The sequence below is a fragment of the Silurus meridionalis genome, chromosome 3, assembly GCF_014805685.1.
Source record: "Silurus meridionalis isolate SWU-2019-XX chromosome 3, ASM1480568v1, whole genome shotgun sequence".
Classification (NCBI taxonomy): domain Eukaryota; kingdom Metazoa; phylum Chordata; class Actinopteri; order Siluriformes; family Siluridae; genus Silurus; species Silurus meridionalis.
Window position 1 is genome coordinate 10,679,204 of NC_060886.1, and position 25,066 is coordinate 10,704,269.

Here is a 25,066-nt window from a genome sequence, read left to right on the forward strand (position 1 = left end):
TTTCTGCCATGTTCAACTCTGCCCATGGTAGTAGTTTGTAGTAGTCCAGATTGGCCATTTTGAGCTGGCTTGCACCACTGCTCTGACTATATATGGTGGCTGAGATTAGAAAGTGATGTGCAACCCACGGCTCTGAAAGCACTCTCAGTATAAACCCCAAATGGCTGACAGCTCCCCACAAAAGTGCTTATTATTAAATGTATTAACTAACAGGTCAACTAGTCTATACAACCCCGATTTCAGATTCCTTTCTTTCTTCCCAAAGGATCATTAAAAAGCAGTAACGTTTTTGCACAATGTAGTCATTATTAATTCACCAGAGAAGCACATGTTAAATATATGAATATTTGCCCTGAATAAGGCTTTTAATACCAAGGTTTGTGAAGATGCTTCATGTCGCCACAGAAACAGTTGGAATTTTAATCCTAGGGGCATGAAATCGAGCACCAGGCATTCCTAATACATTGAATTTTCCACATCACTCATCAATTTATGTGTAATGAGAATCTCAGCTGGAGAAACCATGAAATTTGTGGATGTGAAATTAGTATTCCTAACCTGGCAGATACATTTTTTCATCATTAGGCTTAGAAAGCTTGAGTGCACTACTTTTGCCTTAGGAAATGCAAAACACTGCCTGCTTGTTTGCATTTGCATTTTTGACTAGTGAAAAAAAAAAAGCACAAGATTCCCTGTGCAAAATACGAAGGTGATTTTACTAATTTATGCATATGCTAATTATGGCATATGCCCTAATCACTTATATGCTAATCACTGGCATTTAGCAGATATTTATACATTTGCTTTGTCAATTATGTGTCATCGTTTCTTTCTAAGGTTCTCGTGAGAGGAACAAGATGATTGGTTGAATGGCATTGTGTTAACCTGTTATCATACACCTGAAGCATGGAAACCAATAAGTAAATCAAATGTTACTGTTCAGAGTCAAGAATCACAGCCATAGTAAATACTTATTGAGTTTGCTATTATCATTGGTCAGGTACCGTTTTTTAAAGGAAAATCACCACTATTCTCTAAATTGCCTTGCTGTTCGACTCTGGACAAAACCATTAGCAGGAGAGAATGAGGCAGTGAAGATTAATAGATTAGACAAATCTGTCTTTGCTTGGTACTAATCAATCTAATCAAACCAATTAAACTGAAGTAACTTTTAACAAACCCTCGATTACGAAAACACAATGCAGTTAAGCCAGAAGAAATGTGTGTAAATGTGTATAAAAATGTGTGTAAATTCTGTATGTTGTATGTTTGGCTATAGCTTTGTACTGTATATTTTCATCTAAACTGCGGGATTTCCTGAACTGAAACATCTCAAGCAGAAATAGGTTTTGCACTTTACCCAAATCCACAAGATGCTAAAAAAAAAAATATCATATTTAAATATTCCATTTTAAATGCTAAAAAGCTATTTGACTATTTAATTAGCATTTAATTTAATAGGTAATAAATAAAATCTATACAAAATAAGTTTTTTTTTTTTTATTCATTGCCTACAGACGACAGGCTTTTCAAATGCCCTATCCACTTACCAGTTATTATATATGTATTATCATCCTTTATTTTAATTGTTTAAATACAGGCAAATGATCATATCATCATAGGATTTATTGTATTTTCATTTTAAACCCTTATCTGAAGTGCTCAATTTCTCTGCTGTTATATCTATATTATTTATGTTTTAATGATCTGAATCTGAGTCAGTATTATCCTGAGAAGATAGCTAATAACAGGCAAACACTGTGCCTACTAAACATGTACACTTGTAATCTAATCTACATCCCATTCAACATTTTGTCCCCATTTGCTCATATAATAACTTCCACTTTTCTGGAAAGATGCTCCACTAGATTTTATAGTGTGTTTGTTCCAATTCATCCCAAAGGTGTTTTGTAAGGTGGAGGTCCGAGTGCTATAGCAGGCCACTCAAGATCCTCCTCTCCAAACCATGTAAATGTATGCAAATGTATAAATATCTGCTAAATATCTTAATGGAGCCGGCTTTGTACACAGGAGCATTCATGCTGGAACAGGTTTGGGTCTTCTAGTTCAAATGGAGGGAAAAGTGAATGCATACAAATACATTCTTTACAATTGTGTGCCTCCAAATTTGTGGTAACAGTTTGGGGAAGAACCACATATGGCTAGAAAAGTCAGGTGTCCCAATACTTTTGTCCATATAGTGTAGTTATGCAAAAATGTCATTAATGAGACTCATTGTCATTACAAAGACTATAAATCTATGATGAAAATCGAGTAAACAATTTTTAATCATAAGCATGATCCATGTCAGTTTCTCCTGTCAGAGTGTCAGACACAATGGTGCTGAAAGGATCACTAATTATTCAGTGAGTTCTCTTCTATTGGCTAAACTTCCTGTTTATATATATTAACAGTCAAACATTGAAAAAAAAATGTGTACAGTGAAAGCAATGGTGCATATACAGTGTGGTTCATTTGATAGTTCATATTTATACAGTCCACAAATCTTTTATGTAGTTTATGGTTTGTGGTTTTAATCCTTGCCCAATAGCATATAGCCAATAGGTGGATCAGCATTCAATGAATGAGAAATGTAGACTTAGATAGCAAGCATCTAAACAGCTTTAGGTATACTAACTTTTTTACTTTTTACGTACTTGTTAAACCTGCTGCTTATTTACTGAACAGGATTAGAAAATAAGAACAGGATTAGAATAGTTTAGATATTCAATTTTGATATTTTCCTAACATATGCTAAAGAGAGAGAGAGAGAGAGAGAGAGAGAGAGAGAGAGAGAGAAAAAGTGTTTGGTATTTGCTGTGACCACCAACTGGAACACTATATGGAAAAAAATATTTGGACATCAACCTGTTACTACAAATTTTTCCTTCACTTCATCTAGGAGGTATGTGCAGGTACAGTTCCTATGCATAAAGCCAGCTCTATGAAGATATGGGTTACATGGGTTGGAGTGGAAGATCCAACCCATGGACTGCAATTTAGGATTCCTCACCCTACACCAGTACCTGTTTTTACTAACCCCCTTGTGTCTGAACATGCACAAACCTTTATAACACCTCTAGAGGATCCATGCAATGCAATGTTCAGAAAGCACATACTGTACGAATTTTAGGGTCAGGTATCCATATACATTTACCCATACAGTATAACATACCTCTAATACATACCTGTACAGATCAAGCCATCATGCTGGTCACATTTCCTGTCATCACATTCACAGAAATCGCCTGAAATATACCATTCATTTGGTGTACAGATGCACTTCCCACAGTGGCAAGAGCCTGAAAGCATATGCCCAGGCTTATTATAGTGGCCGATTTTACATAAAACCATCACCATAACACATCTGTAACATTTCTGCTAACATCCCCTGTAAACAAAAACAGCTTGTTAATAATTGCTGCACTCACCTGTGTAAGAAACATAGTACCGTAATTTCCGGACTATCAAGCGCACCCAAATATAAGCCGCACTGAATTTTACAAAGATTTTTATTTTGAACATAAATAAGCCGCACCTGTCTATAAGCCGTCTACATTGCACCTGTCTACATTGAAACTAATGAACTTTACTCAGGCTTTATTTAAAGACAGTGCCTGTTACACGTTGTAACAGGTGAAATATGTTGTGGCTCCTTTAAGAGCAGAGCGTCATTTTGGGAATAGCCTGCCACCGCATTTTTCCGGTTTTACTGCATTTGTGTAAGGCCGAGGAATATGTCCTTATTATTTTCTGATGCTGATTTCTAACTTTCTTTGACAACCTGTAACACTGTTGCCAAGACAAATAAAAAAGCACGAGTTTTGGAAACCTCTCTGTGCTTATATGATTTCTGTTGCAACTGGAGTTAGGAGCTATTCCATGACCCAGACTCAACGCGTTACAACGGCTTGCATCTAAACAGTAGCCTACCAAGAAAGTCATTGTTCACTGTCTTCCTCCTTCCTTTCACAACTATTTCTCTCGGGAGTTTATCTTTTGGCATCGTCGTGCGTTTAAAAATCACCATCGGTGAAAGTTTTTTTCCCGATGCTGTGCAGCTCAGAACACAGGTGAAGTGCGTTTTTTCGTTTCCGTTCCGCAATTTCATTGGTCTAATGTTATGGGGCTCAGTTTTTTGGCATGAAGTTTGTGAAACCGGGAAAAACCCAGGAAAAATTCATATATTAGATGCTTCACTGTTTAAGCCGTGCGGTTCAAAGCGTGGGAAAAAAGTGGCGGCTTATAGTTTCGGAAAATACGGTGTATGAATATGCTAATGAATGCTGAAAGTTGGAAAAGATTTGCTTATTATTAATTCAAATCGATATCCACATCCTTAAATAGGAATTTAGACAATACTCTTAGAATCAGACCATTCTAATCTTTTTTTAATAACATTTGACCTGATTGGCGGATTTTTTCAATAAAAATGTGCCTTGTTTTTCACAAAGCAATCTTCATGCTAGTACAAAAGACATATCACCTCCTGATACACACTAATATCTGTTTTTCCTTTTCACAGTCTAACAAACAGTGTCTCTTCGCCTCTCCTGACTTGGCTTCTCTATAAAAGAATGTAGCCTTATTTCTCGAGTAGAGAAGTTGAAGATGTGTTATAATTTGCGTGCTGCAGGAGAATCCCTGTCTTTCCTTGTTGTTTTTCTCAAAGCATGAGAAAAAAAGCTGCAGCAGCTTTTCCAACTCTCTTATTTATACATTAAAAGGGATGTTCAAGAAGACTTTATTTTCTTTGTGGAGTCTGCCTGGTAAAGGTGTTTTGTGGATGAAGATAGGTGTATTTTTGTCTTTGTTTAAAATGCCAATGAAAGAGCACTGAATCTGCAGATACAACTTCCAGTCTAAAGGTTTGCTTTTTCATCTTTTTTTCTTCCCTGTTTGGATTCTCACTAGTACATTATAAGTAGACCTTTTTTGAAATGAATGGCTTGTAGTAGGATAGCATGAAATGAGCCAGTGTACTCTGTGCTAGCGTTCTTCATGCTTTTCCATAAACATTAGTGCACAACAGACCTAAAGACAGTCTCTAGGGTGCATTCAAACTTTATTGTGTACACCTCTCCTTTATGATTGCTGCACTTCCATTGCACCATGACAGGTAAAGTGGAGCGCCACAGTTGATCTCTCCCACCTTTGCTGTCATTCATAAAGTGTAGCGCTGGGAGAACTCTCTCTGTCTTACCTTTTCCGGAGCATGTGACACCATGGGCTGTCTCACACAAGTTCTTGCTCTGTTCAATAGTCATGTTACAGTTACGGGGGAACTGGCAGTGACTTCCAAAAAATTGACCATTACAAATACAGCGGCCACAGGAGCAAAAGCCATGGCCTAAAGGGGAGGAAGAACACACAGGCACACAAGCACACATACACACAAACACACACACGTCATTCTTCTCACCTAAACACAACAACAAAAACAATGCGACATTTTGACTGATCCAAGAGCCAAGCAAATGTTATTAGTTTAAACAAACAGGTGCTGTATTTCAGACTAGATGTGGCTTTAATCATAGGTATTCAACTTGAGCCATAAGTCAACCATGAATCTATATGAATGTTTGGCTTGCACTTACATACCCAGAGTTGCTAGAAATGTCACATGTGATTTTGACATCAGGATGAATTGTGGAAAAGCTATTATTATTATTATTATTATTATTATTATTATTATTATTATTATTATTATTATTATTATTTGTGTTGTTATAGCTGTTAGTGGTCCAAGCCCCAAAGGTGCTGCCACCATTTTGAAATTGGTATGTTTTTTCTATTGTTAGTATTTATCTTCCTTGAAATAGGCCCTACTTTCTCCTGTTATTCAGACACACAAGACTGCCTAATAGTGGCACTATAGTGCAACCCTTTACATTGTGGCCTGTAACTCATGAACTGTAAGTCCTACTCTCATAATTCTCTTTTAATCGAAGTCCTCTGCTTAACCCCAGTTTATATTGGTACCACCCAATACATTTACTGACCTGCTCCTAGGTTTGTTGATATTCAGTAACATCAAATTACTGAACAGAGTGTTAAGCTGAAAAATTGTCAGAAACATGTAATGGTCACACAAGCACTGGCTGAAAATAGCAAACCACTTTTTGATTTTGTCGATTAGTTAGTTGCTTGTTGGTTGCCCAGTTTGTTAGTTGTTTAGTTTGGTTTGTTGGTTTTGTGGTTGTTTAACTCTGTTGACTAGTTCAATAGATGCTGCTTGTTTGGTTGATTGCTACAGCCACACATTAATACCTGAATTTGTGCCAGTAGGTTTTAAAAATAATGTAATATTTAACTTTGTATACTGAAATAAAATAATGCTCATGTTAAAACATACTTTATTGTGTACCTCATGTACTGTAAGTGAACTTGAATATCAAGTCTATTCAGATTTTTTGGCTTCATTGGTGTTACTCTGATATAAAGTGCAATAGAAGCTAAAAGAGAATAAAACCCCCAAAAATGTCTTGGTTTCATAACTACCTCTGTCGTTTTCCGAGATTTGGACTGCTAATGTTTGTAGGCTTTACAGCAGGGCAATGGAAACGTGATGCAGGGGCTGTGTGAGTGTTGGCAGGGAGTAAATGAAACACTTTTCGAAGGACGTGAAGCCTGGAGTTTCTCTGTTGTTGCAGGGTAAGTCTGTGAATCAGTGGGAAATGAACAGTGAATAATAGAGTTCTACCTGCAGCTATGGCTGCTTCCTCAATCTCACAATTTTGAGGAATTCCCTCAAGATTTAACTGGGCAGAGTAGTGTATTTTCTTGAATATAAAGTTCAACTTGGTATAAAATGAAAAGACCTACATGTATGAATACAGTAAGTGGTAATGTTGTGCCTCCTGATTGGGGGAAAAAAAGCTGATTTGATAAAGCTGTATTATGGGTTAAGTTAAAATAATATACTGTCGATATAGGGATCCTGAGTGGCACAAGTGCAAGACATTTACACTATTATCAGGAGGTCAAATCCATATGTTTGCTCAGCCATGTGGCCAGGAGTTGCCTTCACCCTAAAAAGTACACTGATGGAAACTTTAGTGTTAAAGAGGAGCACTGGCTGGAGTACAAGAATTGGCAGTGGAACAGATTGGGTAGGAAAATGGGTTAGGGGGAAATAGATTCCATGGTAACCTGCTAGCCTTCTTCCTTTCATCCTGCATTTTTTCTAAGGAATGGGGTATAAAAGGCTGGGGTGTGCTGTTGGTGAGTCTGCACGCTTGGTTGGCTCAATCAGTCAGCCTATAAGAGCATTTAATTGCTTTGGAAGATTGGCACCCCTGACCCTTTCAATTAAACTGAACCTGTGATTCTACATTACCTATGCTGTGAAAGCAATTTGCATGCGTGTGCTTTCTCAAGCCTTTCACGTCTGGATTTAGAAGCAACGTATAAGAGAAATCCCCTCTGCATGACTGCACATGTTGCCTCGGAAAAAGGCATGACACTGAATTTACAATACTCAAGGACTGAAATAGGCAATGAATTTTTGCAATAGTATCATCGCTTACAGTGTCAGAGCATGTATAAAAACCCTTTATAGTTTGAGTGCACACTTCTTTTTAAATGCTAACTCTTTAAATGAATCAGGCAATTAGCTGATATTCACTTTTCACCAGTGAGTGAGTCACAGGGCTCTGTGTAGTGTCTGCGAGAAGAACTGGAGGGAGTGTGTGGGCTGAATCAGCATTAGTGAAGGATGACTGTGTTTTCAGCTCTCCAGCGATAACATGCTCTAATCTGCATCAGCAGAGCTTCATGCATATTTTATCATTCATTTTTCAGGCATGCCCAGACAGGCCAGAGGGTCGAGTGTGCCCACCGGGCTCCTGCGCTACTGTCACCTAGGAGTATGACACAGTGAGCCTGAGGAAAGCTGCACAGGATTAATAATGCATGCACAACCCAAAAAGGAGGAACATCTGCTTTGGATGCTGCAGTGCATCACTCTGTGCTAATACAGCGTCTAAAATCACAACAAAAGACCTATTATTAAATTTTCTTTTATGGACCTTGGTCAAAGAATTTGTGTGAACTGGTTGTGCTTTTGAATCACTTATAGGTATGCTGTTGAATAAGTGTCTCCTTTGTTCCGAAGCGTTACTGCAACTCAAAATTATTAGTGTTAACCAAAAGAGACTTGTTGTTTTAGATCATTAATGTGTTTCAGAGCAGCCGGATTTCTTTGCGCCATTGATTTTACAAGGTGGTGCATGTTAACGTCACATAAGGATTGCTGATTTGTCACCTGCATTCCTTTTGTGAATCTCCCTTTTAACCACTTCCCAAAGCTTCTTAACTGAATTCAGATCTATAGACTGAAGAGACCATTGATATACATAGAACTCAATATACTGTTCATGGGATTAGTTTGAGATGATTTGCATTTTGTATATATCATGCTGGTAGTAGCCATTATAAAATACAAAATGAAGGGATTCACCTGATCAGCAACAATATCTTGATTAGCTAGGTTGGGTTAATGGATTCATGAATCACAATTCTTACCCTACTGTCTGCATGTTGCAATGTTTCTAGTCTGCTATGAGAGCATTGTGCACAAAATGTTGTTTGTTGCACCTCAATGTGCTCGTCTGATCCTGTAGTTCTTTCTACTGGACACTTCTGGCCATTCAGGGATGTTTCTTATTGCAGTTGTAAAGAATGTTTATTAGACTTGATGTAGCTTTCCTGTCATCTGGAACCAGTCTGGGTGTTCTTTTCTTCACTCTCTCACCAACAAAGTATTTCGACCTACAAAGATCTATTCCTTTTTTTTTTTGCACTATTCTGTTTAAGCCCAAGGAACTTGTGTGTGTGTGTGTGTGTGTGTGTGTGTGTGTGTGTGTGTGTGTGTGTGTGTGTGTGTGTGTCTGTGTGTGAAAATCCTAGCAGTTTCTGAAATAATCGAACCCATTTTGATGTATAATAGGAACATTTACTCTTAATCTGTGTGCATGATTTTATTTATTGTTCTGCTGCCACATAACTGGTTAATAGGCTAATTGCATGAAATGTGCAATCATGAGTGTGCAGTTTAATGATGTCAAGCTGATATAGTGTGAACTTGGAAATCACACAAATGAAATTCATTATTCAAAACAAAAAAATGGGATGCATTTTATTTTACAGTGTACTGTGTACTGTAATTTAAATTTTTATTTGTATAGCACTTTTAGCAATGGACATTGTTTTAGAGCAGCTTTACATAGAAAAAGCGGTAAAGAATGTATAAATGAATATAATTTAATGCATTCTCTAAGTAGTTATGATGCATAATATATCTTAATGCACAAATTTTAACACACAAAATTTGATTTGATTTGATTTTGATTTGATTTGAATGCTAACTAAGAATCTGAGCGATAGTTTTAATTTTGAAATATATTAAGTATGTACATGCTAGAGTAAAGTAGTACTCTAGTAAGAGTCTAGCATGTAAAGTATGCCAAATTGCATAGTTTCAAGTTGAATATATTGTCACAAATGTGAAGAAATACCAAGTAATCAGCATCAGATAATGCTAGAGCAAGTAGCAACATTTTAGAGATAATAAGTCCTAACAAAGAACTTCAGTAAATACATAGATATTTGACTAGGGTTATCAGATGTGATATACTGTTAATCAGTGTATAAAATACTATCAGTAATCTGTTATTAAAATGTTATGCCCAGATATGTATTTCAGCATTACATGCTGTTTTTTTATTTGTTTACATTGATTATTATGTACAAACACATCCATCTGCACCCATGATTACTTTGTAAAGACTCCTTAATTGCCCATTTCACTTCATGTAATTATTGCACAGTAACACTGAGTTCTCTTATTGCCACTTTCAGTCTGGACATTGTTTACTTAGAGCTCTTTAATAAGATGGCAAGGAGGTGAGTGTTTTGATACAAAGTTTCATTTATGCCAAGAGTAGTGACACCAGTGGCAGAGTGATGCAGGGAAAATAAAATACAATAATCTCCTTGGACTGAGAGTGAAAGTCATGGCAAATGATTACAGCCATCTGGCCTCTGGCTCTGTGCACATGAGACTCGGTGCACGTGACACACACACATACACAGGTTTCCACACACACACACACACACACACACACACACACACACACACACTCCAAGGGGTGACAATATGTAGCCCACATTAAATTTGAGGTAAGGGTTAGACCTGACAAGGCTTCTCTGCCATAGCTGTCTTGCCCTAGATCTCCTCTTGATCACTTGGTTAGAGAAACACAAGCAGCTCGACAATATCTCTGAGATTTCTTGGAGCTGGAGTACCAATTAGTACTGATTTTCTCCTGGAGTTCCCTCGAATGATATTAAAGCCTGGGGTATTTTTACCAAAGTTAATGGAACACATTTTAATGTCAGGTACATAGAAATATCTATGCTTCATAATACTTTTCAATCATTTATTTCTGATGGAGGATCAACTTTAACATATTATAATAGTTACAAATTTGTTTTGCAGAGCGAATCTTTATCAGCCTAGACCTGCTGACTCGAAACACGACAGTCCCTAAGCTTCTAGTTCACTTTGAATCGATCGCTATTGTGTAAATATCAAAAGGTGAAATAAATAGCAGTCAAATCAGGGCAAGACGGAGTGTCGTTGCTGCCTTGTATGATCTACACTACAGCGCTACATTGATTGGAATCTTCTTCACATCTTTAGGGAATCATTAATGCATGATTCTTTAAAGTGTACCTCTGACTAATTGCCTAATCTTTCTCACTAATCTAAAGCCTGATCAATATAAGCCACATTAAAAAAAGTTAGTGTTGAAAGAAGTGTTGAAGTGTTGAAGTCAGGGGATATTTAAAGCTATTCATTGACTACTGGAATGACTGCATATCTCAGCTGCTGTAAGATGATACGGCATGAAGCTCACAAGCATGTGGACCATATCGTCCATCATTGCAAAGACAGAAGCAAGCAAATGATCTCCTTGTTTATGTGGAATTGCTCACATTCTCCATCACAGCACCTGAGATGACTACCGGTAAAACCAATCTGAATGGTACCTGAATGTCAACAGGTCAGTTGTACAATGGCCTGCCTTTCAGGATGCAGGAAACGTCCCCTCATTTCTATCTCAGTCAGAGTATTGTAGCTTTGATGCAAAGCATTAATAATATTAATATTTTCAAAAACAGCGATTCGAATGAGATAAGCTCAAAGAAATGATAATTACATGCTTATAGATACATTATAATTATCTTATATAATTATCTTATATTCTGTCCTCCTCCAGGGAGGACAGAAATCATTCCTATCTTTCTATATACACTTTTTGAAATCTATATTTCAGGGTGTGTATACACTGGCAGTGACAAGAGGCTTTCTGTTCTAACCAAAAAAGTGCTTTCTCCATCACCAAAACACTCACATGTGCACACAGACAAGTGCCATGAGCTGAAATTATGTTAGTACATGTGTTGCTGTCAATCACACTGATCTCAGCTGGAAAGAATTGCACCGTTGCTTTGTGATGGTTCATAGTAATTCAGTGTGTGTATAAAGTGTTTGTGCATGCACTGCTTACCACCACAGATGTCTTTGTTCACGTCCTCACACTGGCGGTCATCACACTCACAGTTTTTGCCATGAACACGACTGTCTCCTGGAGGATAGCACATGCACTGTCCACAGACGCACTGGCCTAAAGCATGCAAACACACACATTAGATAGATAAGAAGAAATACATAATGCAAGCCTGAACCAGGAGCTTTTTGAAAAATACCTGAATAACCCATTAGTTTCCTTGATACTGGTGTTCCTCTCATGTAACATCAGATCCACTGTTGTGTATGCTAACGGAAATAGAAATAGCATCTACTGTGTTTCTGTCATTAATGAGTCTATTTCATCTGAAGCATTCGGTTTATTGTGTATTAACAGTATGTGTTCAGGTGGTGAATAACAAACCTCTCCCTTTTCCGATTACACTTTATCCATGTCAGGGTGACATATTTACAAAATGAATGATTTGTAGGCAGTTAAATGGTGCTAATGTCGTAATTGCTTCACGTTATATCATCTTTCTTTTGCCGTTAAGAACTCAGTGCAGTTAATTTAATTTATTATAATGATGGTGGGGTGGTAGAGTAGTGATGATATTACAAAAGGTGATTTCAAAGTATTATTTATAGATATTAGAGGCAATGCTTGCTCGCAGTAATGAAGACAAAATAAAAGAATAAAAACAAAAGCCATATTCAGCATTATCTGTATCACAGCCAATAGCTTTCACAATTCTGGTGATGTCGTGCTATGACACACATGCTATATCGCGACGTAAACTATTCATTGCTCGGTGAACACCCCATGAACACTGCAAATCAGAATACAAATATAGAGATCATTAACATCTGCACACATATAAGCAAAATACATTTAGCTGAAAATTATTGTCTTCTGAGTATTTTTTTTTAATGCAGAACAGAATCATATCTAATAAATGTCTTTGAGTAAACGTCTCTGCACCACATAAAGAGAGAGACCAATGATCCTGATTTTCACTGACACGGATTTTCAGAAAAACGTACTATGTGTCAATGGATGAAGAAGTGCAGATGGCTTTGGCCTGTGGATATCAGTGAACACGTTAGTGCAGTGCTAAAATCTGTCCGACACCGGCAGCTCCCGTGGCTTCAGGCGCGGCAGCGAGAACAAGAAGCAACGCCCTGTCTGACAAGCACTCAGCCTGCCAAGCAGATAAGCCACCGTCTGCGTGCTGCTGTTACCACAGCAACTGGTGATGTCATAACACTCTCGTCTCATCGATTAGCTTTTGCGACACCGAACAGCCCGATCAGACGGCACGGCCATTCTCTTCACATTTAACCACAGTGGCCAGGCTCTTGGACTTTGTCTCACCTTGAGATGAGTGAAGGAGGAATGAGAGCCCTTATTAGACTGTCTGAATAGGAATTTGGCTTGTGAATGTGCTGGCATCTTATATAAAGATGACATAAAGTTAGTTATGCCTTGTTTTAAATGCTCAGCTTTCATACTGGGGTTGCTTAAATTACAACAGGGAGTATCATGCTAGGTTTTTATTCTGCCTCTACATGCAATGAACACTTTTAGTCATACTACACTTGGAACGTATCATGCTAATTTTGTACCCGTATGTTAAGTTTGAGAAAAAACAAAAACTAAAAGAGACTGCTAAATAAAGAAGCTTAAGGAACATATAACATTTTGCAGAACATAACCTTATTCAACTCTTCAGCTTCTCAGTTACATTGTTCGATTTTATAATTGGTCTAGACACCCTGTGGAGATTTCTGGTAAACTTTCTATCTAATAGGCTATTGAAATACATTTCAAAACACTGATGCTTTTCCCAAATCAGGGGACTGTTGCCTATAATACTATTTAATCTGATTTTCTTCAAATTTTGAGATTGCTACATTCCAGAAAGTTTACTGGACTTGCAATCATTTGCTACCTTGATGCTGTGACACAATATTTTTCTTTAAATTTCATTTAATAACAACACCCAAATAATTTCTAATCTAAAATGTATATATTAAAATATTAAATAATTCAGTGGTTATAATGGTACATAAAGCCCTATGTCCTGCATGTACTCTATGTGGGTTATATAGAGCAGTGGCTCTAGAAATATAGATCTAATTTTGGTGAATTTTGGGCCAGAATTTGGTTTTATTTTGGAGCATAGTAAGACATGGTTTTGGTCAAAGAACTGGAATAAACCAGTGAATATAGATCAAAAGGAAAAAAGCAAAATAGTGTGTTGCCTGTTCATGTCCGTAATCATATCTGTTTAGAGGAAATGATATGTAAATCATGAATAATTTAGCTACCTTCTTATAATTATTACACACAAAATACATGAGATGCAATGCAAAAACACTCTTTGGCAAGGAAAATTGTATACAATTGTATAGGATGTGTTTAAATGTGCTTGCATTAAATTTTCTCCATCAATTATACTAGGAAACACAAAACTGTATGAAAACGCCTCTGTGCCCAAAGTAAGCTTATAAAGATATGGTTTACATGGGTTGAAGTGGAGGACCTTGTCACTGCACACCTTTCTTGCTGAATAGGCACAAATCTCCACAAGCACTCTACACAATCTTGTGGAACATCCTCCCATAGGAGTGGAGGTTTTGATAAAAACAAATGGGGTCTAAATGTGGAATAAGATGCACAAAATGCATACATGAATCTCATTGTCAGGAGTCCACAAACTTTTTTTTCCATATAGAGTACGAAGCTTTTTTGTTCTTAATAATAAATCATTGTTCAAGAAATGAGCAGGAATGAAAAACAAAAAAAAATACTGTAGCTCTTTACCTTCTCTATAAATCCAGGATCTATTAATTAGCTTGTTATCAGACCCTTGGAGGCATGCATTAGGTATGACAGATAATGAAATAATGACTAAGCTTTAATGAACAAAAAACACATACCAGGAAATATTTTTGGGAAAGTTCCCAAAAGTACATCCAGTATGAATTTCACACAATAGAAAATGGAATAGTTGTTATGATTTTACCTTTGTGAATAAGAAAACTATACACTATACAAGTGAACATCCCAGTTTGTAGCATTTCCTCCAAAAGTAAACAAGCAATTGGTGGCACAGAAGGTCTTAGGGGTCAGTCAGGGGTTTTCATTTTGCTAAATTGTCATTGTTGTTAAGATCATTAAAACTTCCCATTTTGTTTTGTTTTTTGCCCAGGTGTGTTTAAAGTATTTAAAAACCATTAATAGTTGTGTAAAACCAAAAGTTAGTTAATCGTCTTTCCTATATATATTGTAAAATAAATAACGCATATCTGATGCGTTTTTGTGATATTATCTCCCAGTCCGATCATTGCACCATGTTTTAAGTTGTTACAATATTCCTCTTGGTACTTGGTGTATATAACTATCAGCTAAATTCAAATCCCCATGGAGTAATGCTTGTGCAGGTGCCAGAACAAAATTCATCCTTTTTTCACAGTGAACTTCACAATATCTTTCCCTTGTTACTTAAGGATATTACAGTCCCTAGTCCATCAATATTAATGATAGGGTAGGACATTTATAGTCATGATGCTCAAGGTCTGGAATTTGCTTTTAAATGAAAATAGTCTCCTGGGAGAGCTTGTGTGTAGTTGTTTCCTGTTCACTGATCAGCACTGATTTATGCCATAATATTAGTCACAACTACTTTTAGTTAAATATGGTTAAGCTTTTTTTTTACTTCCAGTTGCTATAAAAGTCAAAGTGTGACTCTTGCCTCACAGATATATGAGATGAAAGACTGGAAGTCAAAGGAGCTTGGCTGCATCAATCATTGCCATCTTTGACATAAAATGACAGTGGTGCTTACCAAGCAGCCACAGTGCACTGGAGTCTAGCTGTGTGCATCTTGATGTGGTTCGCCTTGCATGAACCATGCAAATAATGCCTTCGAGGCACCACAGACAGAAAATCTGCTTCCCACCCTTCTGTTTTTGAAAAGGCCAAACAGAAATGACATGAAATCAAAAAATCAGCCCTGTTCCAAAATTTTCATGAAGCAAAACATTACATCATCCATTTGCTGAGTAATATTTCATGTGTTGAAGGTTCAGCAGGCCAAAACAAACAAATATATGGCAATAAAATTGTGAAATTCTAATTATAATGCCTTTGGAGATGCGAGATTGATCAAACATCTGGAAATAGAAAATTTATGCCAGCTGATAAGCAGAAACTACGTCCCTCGAGCAGGTTGGACGAACATTTCCTGCAACCTACGTCACTACCTTTACGCCGGGGTCTGCCTTTTTTCCAGACCTGCACACTGAGGTGACCAGGTCAAGGAATAACCTTTATTCAACCCCAACGTTTCTCTCACAAACAGAAAATTAGTAGGGCTGAAGGAGTGCGGATGTGGAACGATGCCTTGGCTAACTATCTCTCCCCGTGTGCTGCATTGTCCCTTCAGTTTTTAGTACTGCCCACCAAGGCATGCACACCATGGCCATGTTGCAGACTTATCAGGCCAACCTGCTGTGAGAGCTAGATGAGGGAGTGCCTATGGGCAGCGATGGGCTCCAAGAGCTGCATTGTGCTACAGACCTGGATCTCAGGGCCACAAAAAAGTGGTCTATGGTGGTCTATGTCTATGTCTCCACAGAGAAACACCTCTGAATCACCCTTGTCAGATTTGTCTGACAGGGATAGAGCCATCTTGCTTGACACCCTTGGTTGTCCCATGACCAGTCATGTTCTAGGCATTCTATCCTCCTCCTTTTTAGACCTCCGAGCTTAACTGGGTGTGCCTGGTGCAAGCACTGGACACATACATCCACAGAACTGCCCTGTGGAGAAGTTGGACCAGCTGTTTGTCTGCTACGGTCTATATAACAAGGGTTATCGTTTCCTAACGATAAGCAGACCCTCAGTAGGTGGATTGTGGATGCTATTCACTCCTCTTATGAGTCTTCTGGTCTCCCCGCACCTTTGGGGGGGTCAGAGCTCACTCCACCCAGATTGTGGAGTCCTCTAAGGCCTTGTCCTCTGGGGTATCTCTTCAAGACATTTGCAATGCTGTGGGCTGGTTCATCCCACTGACCTTTGTCAGGTCCTACAGCCTTCAATCAATCAATCAATCTTAATTTATATAGCACCTAACATCTACCAGGTATAACCTAGGTGCTGAACAAAGTGCAAGAGGCAATGTGCAAAATAGTAATACAATTTGAATTAACATAAGAGTAGTAACATATACAATATCATAAAAGAAATAAGTAAATTGTAAGAACTTAAAACAGAAGAGAAATAAAATAAGCATTAAAAGGCTTTGGTGAATAAGTTTAGCTTTAAAAGTAGAGAATTCCCTTTCAGTGGTTTAATCAGGAGGAAGGGAATTTCAAAGCTTAGGAGCCGCTACTGAGAAGGCGTGGTCACCCCACGATTTAAATCTTGTTCTAGGCACTTCAAGCAAGTCATGATTAGAGGACCTGAGAGTTCGGCCATGGTTGCACAGATGGATATGTTAATTTAAATAGGTTAAGGCCGTACCAGACAGAGATTTAAAAACAAATAATGAGATATACTGTTTTCTAATGATATTACTCAGAGGTAGCAAATATAGGGAGAACAATACCGGGCCAAGTATCGATCCCTGTGCTACACCATAGAGTTAAGGGGTGCTCGAGGATGAGATGTCACCCCATCTCACAGAAAAACTACTATTTGACATGTAAGACATGAACCAATCAAGAACTGTACCCCAAATTCCAACCAGGTTTTTATTAGAGAGATGAGAATCTTATGATCTCATGATCTGAGACTTGACCTTAGTGCCACTCCTGGCCCCTCAGTTTTTTTTACCTAGCCGTGCCCATCCAAACTACGCAGGGATTGGTAAGTCTGGCAGTATTGGAAACTCCTTCCAAAAGCGTTGTTGACGCAGCTTGAGTTGCTGAAAGGAAAATTTTTCCACTGGACAGATTGCACATGTGTTTCAGAGAGTGGAAACATGGAAGCTTTCCCAAAGCATTGTTGACACAGCGTCTCGTTCCCTCAGGGAACCAGGGTTACATACGTAACCTAGAAACGGTCCTGTGCACAAGGCAAGTTTCAAGAAGATATGGTTTACATGGCTTGGAGTGTTTAGATCTTGATTGGCTTCCTATAGAGCTCTAATCTCAACACCTTAGGGATTCATTTGAATGCTAAGTGCACCCCAGGTCTCCTCACCCTACATCAATACCTGACTTTACTAAAGAAATTTTGGCTAAATGAGCACAAATCTCCACAACCACACTCCAAATTCTAGGGCTTCCCACACAATTTGAGTTTGCTAAAACAGCAAATGGGGTCAAATTGTGAAATGGGATGTTCAAAAATCTTATGGTCAGGTGTCCACAAACGTCTGTCCTTTTAGTGTACTTTCTCTGTTCTACAATGCACAGGGTACAGGATTTTTTCCCATCGTGACTTGAGTAGTCTGAAAAGAGAGGCAAAGAAACTTTATTTTGTTGCTTTTTTCAGATAGCATTTGGAAGGCCTTAATCAGAGGAGGAAATGAAAGGTCAGGCAGGATGGAGTCATGTTTAGCTGGGGCATCTGGAGGCATCCTCTAATCAAACTGCTATTCAAGTGCTGCCTGCTATCAGAGGCCACATGACCGGCACAATTGCAGAGAGCATGATGCTGAAAATACCGATAAAGCCTGGATATAGCCAGAAGAAAAAACAATAGCCATTCTTTTGATGCCTAAAGATATGTACATACACAGTCCAAACTTATTTACTTAAAAAATGGTACACAATTAATGATTTATAATAAAATAATTTTACTACTTTACATTTCATACTAATACCCTCTAACCAAAATATTCTATTACTGTATATAAACATACAGTAATATACTGCACAATTAGTTTTAGGCATTTAGGCTAGTATGAAAATGATTAGAGATTCATCTTGTCTATTATTATGAAACATTGCCTCATCTTTGTTCACAGAGCAAATCATCATCATGTGACTCTGGGAGAGTGATTGCAATCAGAAATAATTCAGCTGATTTGTTTTAAAAGATTGCTCATTACAGTAAACGCCAGGCAGCTCTAGTGATGTGCAAGCATACCAGCCAACATCTGCATAGCAAATGAAAGGCTTTTTTCTTGATCTCTCCTGAGCAACAGCCTCGAGTGTATTTGTTCCGGTGATTGCTGTTGGGGTTATTAATATTCATAACCAAGAGCCGTTCATTATATAAGACTAGCATGCAGTGTTATAGATGAAAAAATATTTATTTAAAATCAGTTGTGAAATGGCTTGTAGTTTATCTGTAAGGAATAAAAATTGGAAATTAAACAATGATGGTATTTGGGGAGCTATTTACATAAAAGCTTATACGATATCCTGAACTCTAGATCTGGCAATAGATACTGATTATTTAAAACATGCTTGTGCCCCTGAAATGGCTAGTAACACAGTTTGTACTTCTGTTTTTACTAGTGGTTGGAACACCCACCACTGGAAAAAGAACAGGTTGAGGATTATTTAGAAATGCAAGAGCTCCTACTACTCAGAACTAATTGTCTTTTTAGGAGCTTGCAAAGCATGATAAGCGAAGATAGATTTTTCAGCAGAAAGACCGTGTGTACTTGGCGTGTTTTGGTGATAAGCTCGTTTTGCAAGCCAAATTATTGACCTTGACCTCTTAAGTTTCTACTCATATCCAGATTTGTTAAACAATCAGTTGACCTTGCAGTGTTGTAAGACAATCTTACTTTAACCAGCAAACATCCCACAATACTATTCAGACTGGATGGTGGGTATTCATTCCAATCATTTGTCATTTATAGAGTAAAGTCAGATGGATTTCCCATATCTGAACAGACACTGGTGTGATGGATGTCATCAGCATTGCCTCCTCATGTACATTATACATAGATGTTCTGCTCCAGGACATAAAAGTGTACTTTTACACATTTTATATGTTCGACGTAGTCCCTAGCAGTGATGCAAGAGCAGTAGTTATACTGTATCTGAACATCTTTCTAGGTGAGACAGTTCCTCCTGACATTATAGTATTTGTTAACTTGATGACATGAATACCATACATTTTATGTTTTTTCTGTCAGTGATTCAGATGTACAAATTTAATTTCAAGTTCAGATTTGCAGTACTGAGCATATGTGTGCAAGCATGCAACAAGGAAATTAAATCAAGGTATAGGAAGTGCCCTAGCAATTATCTTTTTTCAAACAACCGCAGTAAAATATGCCAGTGTTTTTTAAACTAATAATTGTATCTAGGAAATTCCAAGTTTTACAATATCAAATGCTCTTAAAGTCCATGGTTCCGTAAACAAAAAGCACTATTGCAGTTATGTCACATGCCTTGATCTTTTCTAAAAGTTTTTAAATACTCTTTACCTAAATGAGCTAGACAAGACAGCAGTATATAAGTATATAAGCAAAAAAATGTGACTTTGGCTACAAAATGTATCAGTGATTATTAGTTCAGGGCTTTTCCTCTTGAGCAAGGTTGTATTAAATAGTATTAATCAGAATTTGCCTATTAAAAAAAGTAAGTATACAAATAAAAGCTACAAACATGTCACAGCTAACATGACTTTAATTAAAACCTTATGACATACACTAGAATCTAATATCATTATCCAAAGTTTCTGAAGGAAATAATGAACTGAAGAACTGACAAAGAAATGTGAATTGTTATTAGTGCTGTTACTAAGTCATTTACATGTAGAATAGATAAATATATATATATATATATATATATATATATATATATATATATATATATATATATATATATATATATATATATATATATATATACACACATACGTGTGTGTGTGTATATTAGGGTTGTCAAAATTTGCTGAAATTAATTGACATCTAAAACAAATATTCTCTGATTATGTAATAATCTTTATGATGATGATTATGTAATAATAATCGTATGAAGGTTATGCGAGGTACAGTTTCTCCGTTATCACCTCATTAACCATCCGTGTGGAAACATAGCAAAAGTTATGTTTGGTGTCCTGATGATTTACGTTTTAAAACACCATCATTACTTTGAAACATTTACAAGAATACTTTGTCTTCATGCTCTAGGTTGAGTTGCTTTCACAAATAATAAACATACATTTGCACAAAGCATCAATATTTGTCCATGGCCGTGTTGATTAGAGTATTAAAAACTTGAAAAGTATTCATTTATGGTATATTTAGAACAGATAAATAAAAATGTGCAATTAAATTGCGATCAGTCATGAGTTACTTCATGACAATCATGCAATTAAATCTCGATTAAATGCAATTTAATATTTTAAACAAATTGACAGCTCTAATATTTATATATACAGTATCTTTACTATATGATATATCGTTCCCTATAACTATATTCTGTATAATGTGAAGCATTCATGAGTTTAAAACAGAAAGGGAATTCAGAAATGTTTTTCCAACACAGCATATCTGCTTAGAGAACATTTTTTTCCAACCTCATAGTCAGCAACTAAGGATTCCCAATAGAGGCACAGTAAAATAAATTCTTTGTCTCTTCTTATTTTCTGTGTAGTCCTTGACAAGCCACAAGCAGAGAGCCACCCAAACGATGATTAATACACATGTTTACATATTATTTTACCCATGATTGGAACTATAGGTCTGCTAGCTTGCATCCATTAGCCTGACAGGAGATAATTGCATAAGTTTCCTTCACTATGATTTTCATTCCCACAATTAAGGTGACTATCAAGCAGGGCTGAGTTTGCCTTACCCTGCACGCTTTTTCCGAACCAAAAATCACAAGGCCAGACACAAGACCGTAGCTAAGTGATGGCCACTGACAGTCAGTGTGAAGCATGAGCACAACTATGAACAGTAAGTCAGTCAGACCCCTAGTAAGATGTTATTGAATAGCATGATAAATCCCACTGTGGTGAGCTAGTCTAGAAATTGTGAGGAATGGAGATGTTTATATATATATATAAATGCAATCCTTTTCTTTTTCGCCCCCATTTAGAGATGAACTCTGTATACATATGTGTACACAAAAGGCCTATTTCTCCCCCCAAATATTGTTCACAAATCTGTCTAAATCTGTGTTTGTGAGCACTTCTTCTTTGCTGAGATATTTCATCCACCTCACAGGTGTGGCATATCAAGATGCTGATTAGACAGCATGACAGCATGACAATCTCAGAGATGAAGATGCTGGATGTGGAGGCTGGTGTGGTTACACATCGTCTGCGGTTGTGAGGCGGTTGGATGTACTGCCAAATTTTCTGAAAGGCTTTTGGAGATGGCTTATGGTAGAGAAATTAACATTCAATTCATGGGCAACAGCTCTGGTGGACATTCCTGCAGTCAGCGTGCCAATTGCACGCTTGCTCAAAACTTGCGACATCTGTGCTGTGTGACAAAGCTGCACATTTTAGAATGGTCTTTTATTGTGGCCAGTTTAAGGCACACCTGTGCAATAATCATGCTGTCTAATCAGCATCTTGATATGCCACACCTGTGAGGTGGATGGATTATCTGGGCAAAGGAGAAGTGCTCACTAACACAGATTTAGACAGATTTGTGAACAATATTTTTAGAGAAATAGGCCTTTCGTGTACATAGAAAAAGTCTTAGATCTTTGAGTTCAGCTCATGAAAAATGGGGCAAAAACAAAAGGGTTGCTAAAGGGTTAATAATTTTGTTCAGTGTAAATAAATAAATAAATATAATTTATAAATAAAAATAAATTAAAGCTAAATAAGTTCCCTAGACTCAATCAGTCTCTGATTTCCTAAATCCTCTTTTTCTTAGTGTGTTCTGTCTTCTAATAGAAACAAAGCTAAAGACTATAACAACCTGAATCTTCCAGTTTTCACCATAGATGTGTATGAATACACACGCACACGCACACACACACACACACACACACACACACACACACACACACACACACACACACACACACACACACACAAATGCTTGTTTTTTAATTGTCTTGTCAACTATGTGATAGTACACTAAATATTTGCCTATAGGTCTCAAAATTTCAATTTTGTTGAGGAACAATAAAATAGTATTATTTTTTAAGTAGTACAGGTAAAGTAGTTCGGACATGATTACAGTTCACATGAATGAAAGGATTTGTGATTATCTATTAGTAGCTAGATATTCTTTGCATGTCAGCCTAAGGTTCTATCTTTAAAGCCAATCAGTCAATATATTTCTAATCAATATATTAGGAATACAGCTTTATTAAATAATACACATTACACCAGATGATAACATAAATCACTATGATTTCAGAAAACATTCTTCATCCTCTTGAGGAACATTGATTCCCCTTCTAAACCATGTGTGTAATCAGTCAGAGGGGAAATTGTGACCAGGAAGCTAGAAAAGCACATGCAGTGGAGACGGCACTAGCTTCTGTTTGTTTAGGAAGTGCTCTGTGTGTGTTTGTTTTAGCCACAGGTAAGTATCAGTAAGGCGGAAAAAAAAAGGAAAATGGAAAAGTAAACCAAAGGCAAGCAAACTTTCAGACTGTGTGTTTCTCCTTGCCCCCGCTTTATCACAGGGGAATACACACAGTCTATGTGTAGCTTGTCAGGGAGCGGAGCATGCTCAGTCAGCTCTCGAGAGCTAAATGCACTGTCCTCTTCGAAGTGGGTGCTCTCGCTTTGCATGCCTCGAGGTTCTGGCCCCACTTACCGCTTTGAGGTGCTCGTGGACATGCCTCAGCAGCCAGTCCAGCCAGTCTGAGGAGTTTCTAGAGGCAGTAACTTGGGCTGTTTCCAAGCTCAACATCACTTAGCCAGACAAGAAACAGTATCCTCTTAGATTAGCGCTTCCTGAGACCTAGGTCACTGCCTTCATGCTAGGGTTTGGCCTTCTTTCTGGTGGCCAGATCCTTTGGCAGCCCTTATTCAGCCCGCCTTTTCTGTCCCAATGTCTCTCTACTTTAATATAGTGGGACTGAAAGAGTGTGGCTACGGGACGATTTCCCAGATTGAAGAGATGCTGGCTGGCTATCTCTCTTCCGGTGTTGCATTGTCCCTCAGGGCCCCGGTACTGCCCATTAACCTCCTTCAGACCTCTTCAGCTTTGGTGGGCAAGGCTTAAACAGCGGCAGGTCAAGCTGGCAGCTGTTTGCATACCATGGTGGTTTTGCAGGCTGACCTGCTCAAAGAGCTGGACAAGGGAGACAAAAGGAGAAATTACAACATCGTGAAGTTGCGTTGCCCTACAGACCTGGATCTCAGGTCCACAAAGCAGACCACTAGGGCCATCGGCCAGTCTATGTCAGCCCTGGTGTCCGCTGAGAGACACCTGTGAATTACCCTGTCCGATCTCTTCGAGGGTCCTTTTGTTTGGCCTTGCACCTTCTCGAAGTGTGTGGATGAGGCTTTGGCTTCTCTGAGACTCCAGGGCATTCGCATTCTGAACTATATCGACGATTGGTCGATATCAGCTCAATCACAGAACTTGTTAAATGCAGGCGACCCTGCATCAAGGTGTCATTTTTTTACCTACATAAAGGAATTGGGGTTGACTGAACATCAAGAAAGGTGTACTTTGCTCGGTACAGAGGACCACCTATATCGGTGTGGTGTGGGATTCAACCACTACGCAGGCAAAGCGAGGAAATACTGTGTGTAATCAGTCAAAAATTGGATGCTGGCCGTCATGACCTGGATGACTTCACGACCAGAAGGTATGAAACGCATATCGAGTGAAAGCAGCGCCAGCTTCTGTTTGTTCACTAAGCGCTCTATGTGTTGAATTGTGTAATTCTTCATCAGGCCAAAAAAAAAAAAAAATTATATATATATATACACACACACACACACACACTCACTGGCCACTTTATTAGGTACACCTGTCCAACTGCTCGTAAGCGCAAATTTCTAATCAGCCAATCACATGGCAGCAACTCAATGCATTTAGGCATGTAGACATTTTAGAGTATTTAGAAACTGCTGATCTACTGGGATTTTCACGCACAACCATCTCTGGAGTTTACAGAGAATGGTCCAAAAAAAGAGAAAATATCCAGTGAGCTACAGTTCTGTGGGTGCAAATGCCTTGTTGATGCCAGAGGTCAGAGGAGAATGGCCAGACTGGTTCGAGCTGATAGAAAGGTAACAGTAACTCAAATAACCACTCGTTACAACCGAGGTGTGCAGAAGAGCATCTCTGAATGCACAACACATCAAACCTTGAGGCGGATGGGCTACAGCAGCAGAAGACCACTCCTTATAGCTAATAACAGGAAACTGACAGCTAATAACAGGAAACTGAGGCTACAATTCGCACAGGCTCACCAAAATTGGACAATAGAAGATTGGAAAAACGTTGCCTGGTCTGATAAGTCCCGATTTCTGCTGCGACATTCGGATGGTTAGAATTCGGCGTCAACAACATGAAAGCATGGATCCATCCTGCCTTGTATCAACGGTTCAGGCTGGTGGTGGTGGTGGTGTAATGGTGTGGGGGATATTTTCTTGGCATACTTTGGGGCCATTAGTACCAA

At 38.0% G+C, this 25,066-nt stretch overlaps 1 protein-coding gene across 1 annotated transcript in view; it reads right to left on the bottom strand.

The window, feature by feature from the left end:
- Positions 1 to 25,066, bottom strand: part of itgbl1 (integrin, beta-like 1) — a 59,968-nt gene that overhangs the window by 1,232 nt on the left and 33,670 nt on the right. The window contains exons 8-10 of the mRNA XM_046845013.1: positions 11,577 to 11,693; positions 5,204 to 5,350; positions 3,189 to 3,302 (exon numbers count right to left, since the gene is read on the bottom strand). Of these exons, the coding sequence (XP_046700969.1) occupies positions 3,189 to 3,302; positions 5,204 to 5,350; positions 11,577 to 11,693 (378 nt within the window). The remainder of the gene's footprint in view (positions 1 to 3,188; positions 3,303 to 5,203; positions 5,351 to 11,576; positions 11,694 to 25,066) is intronic.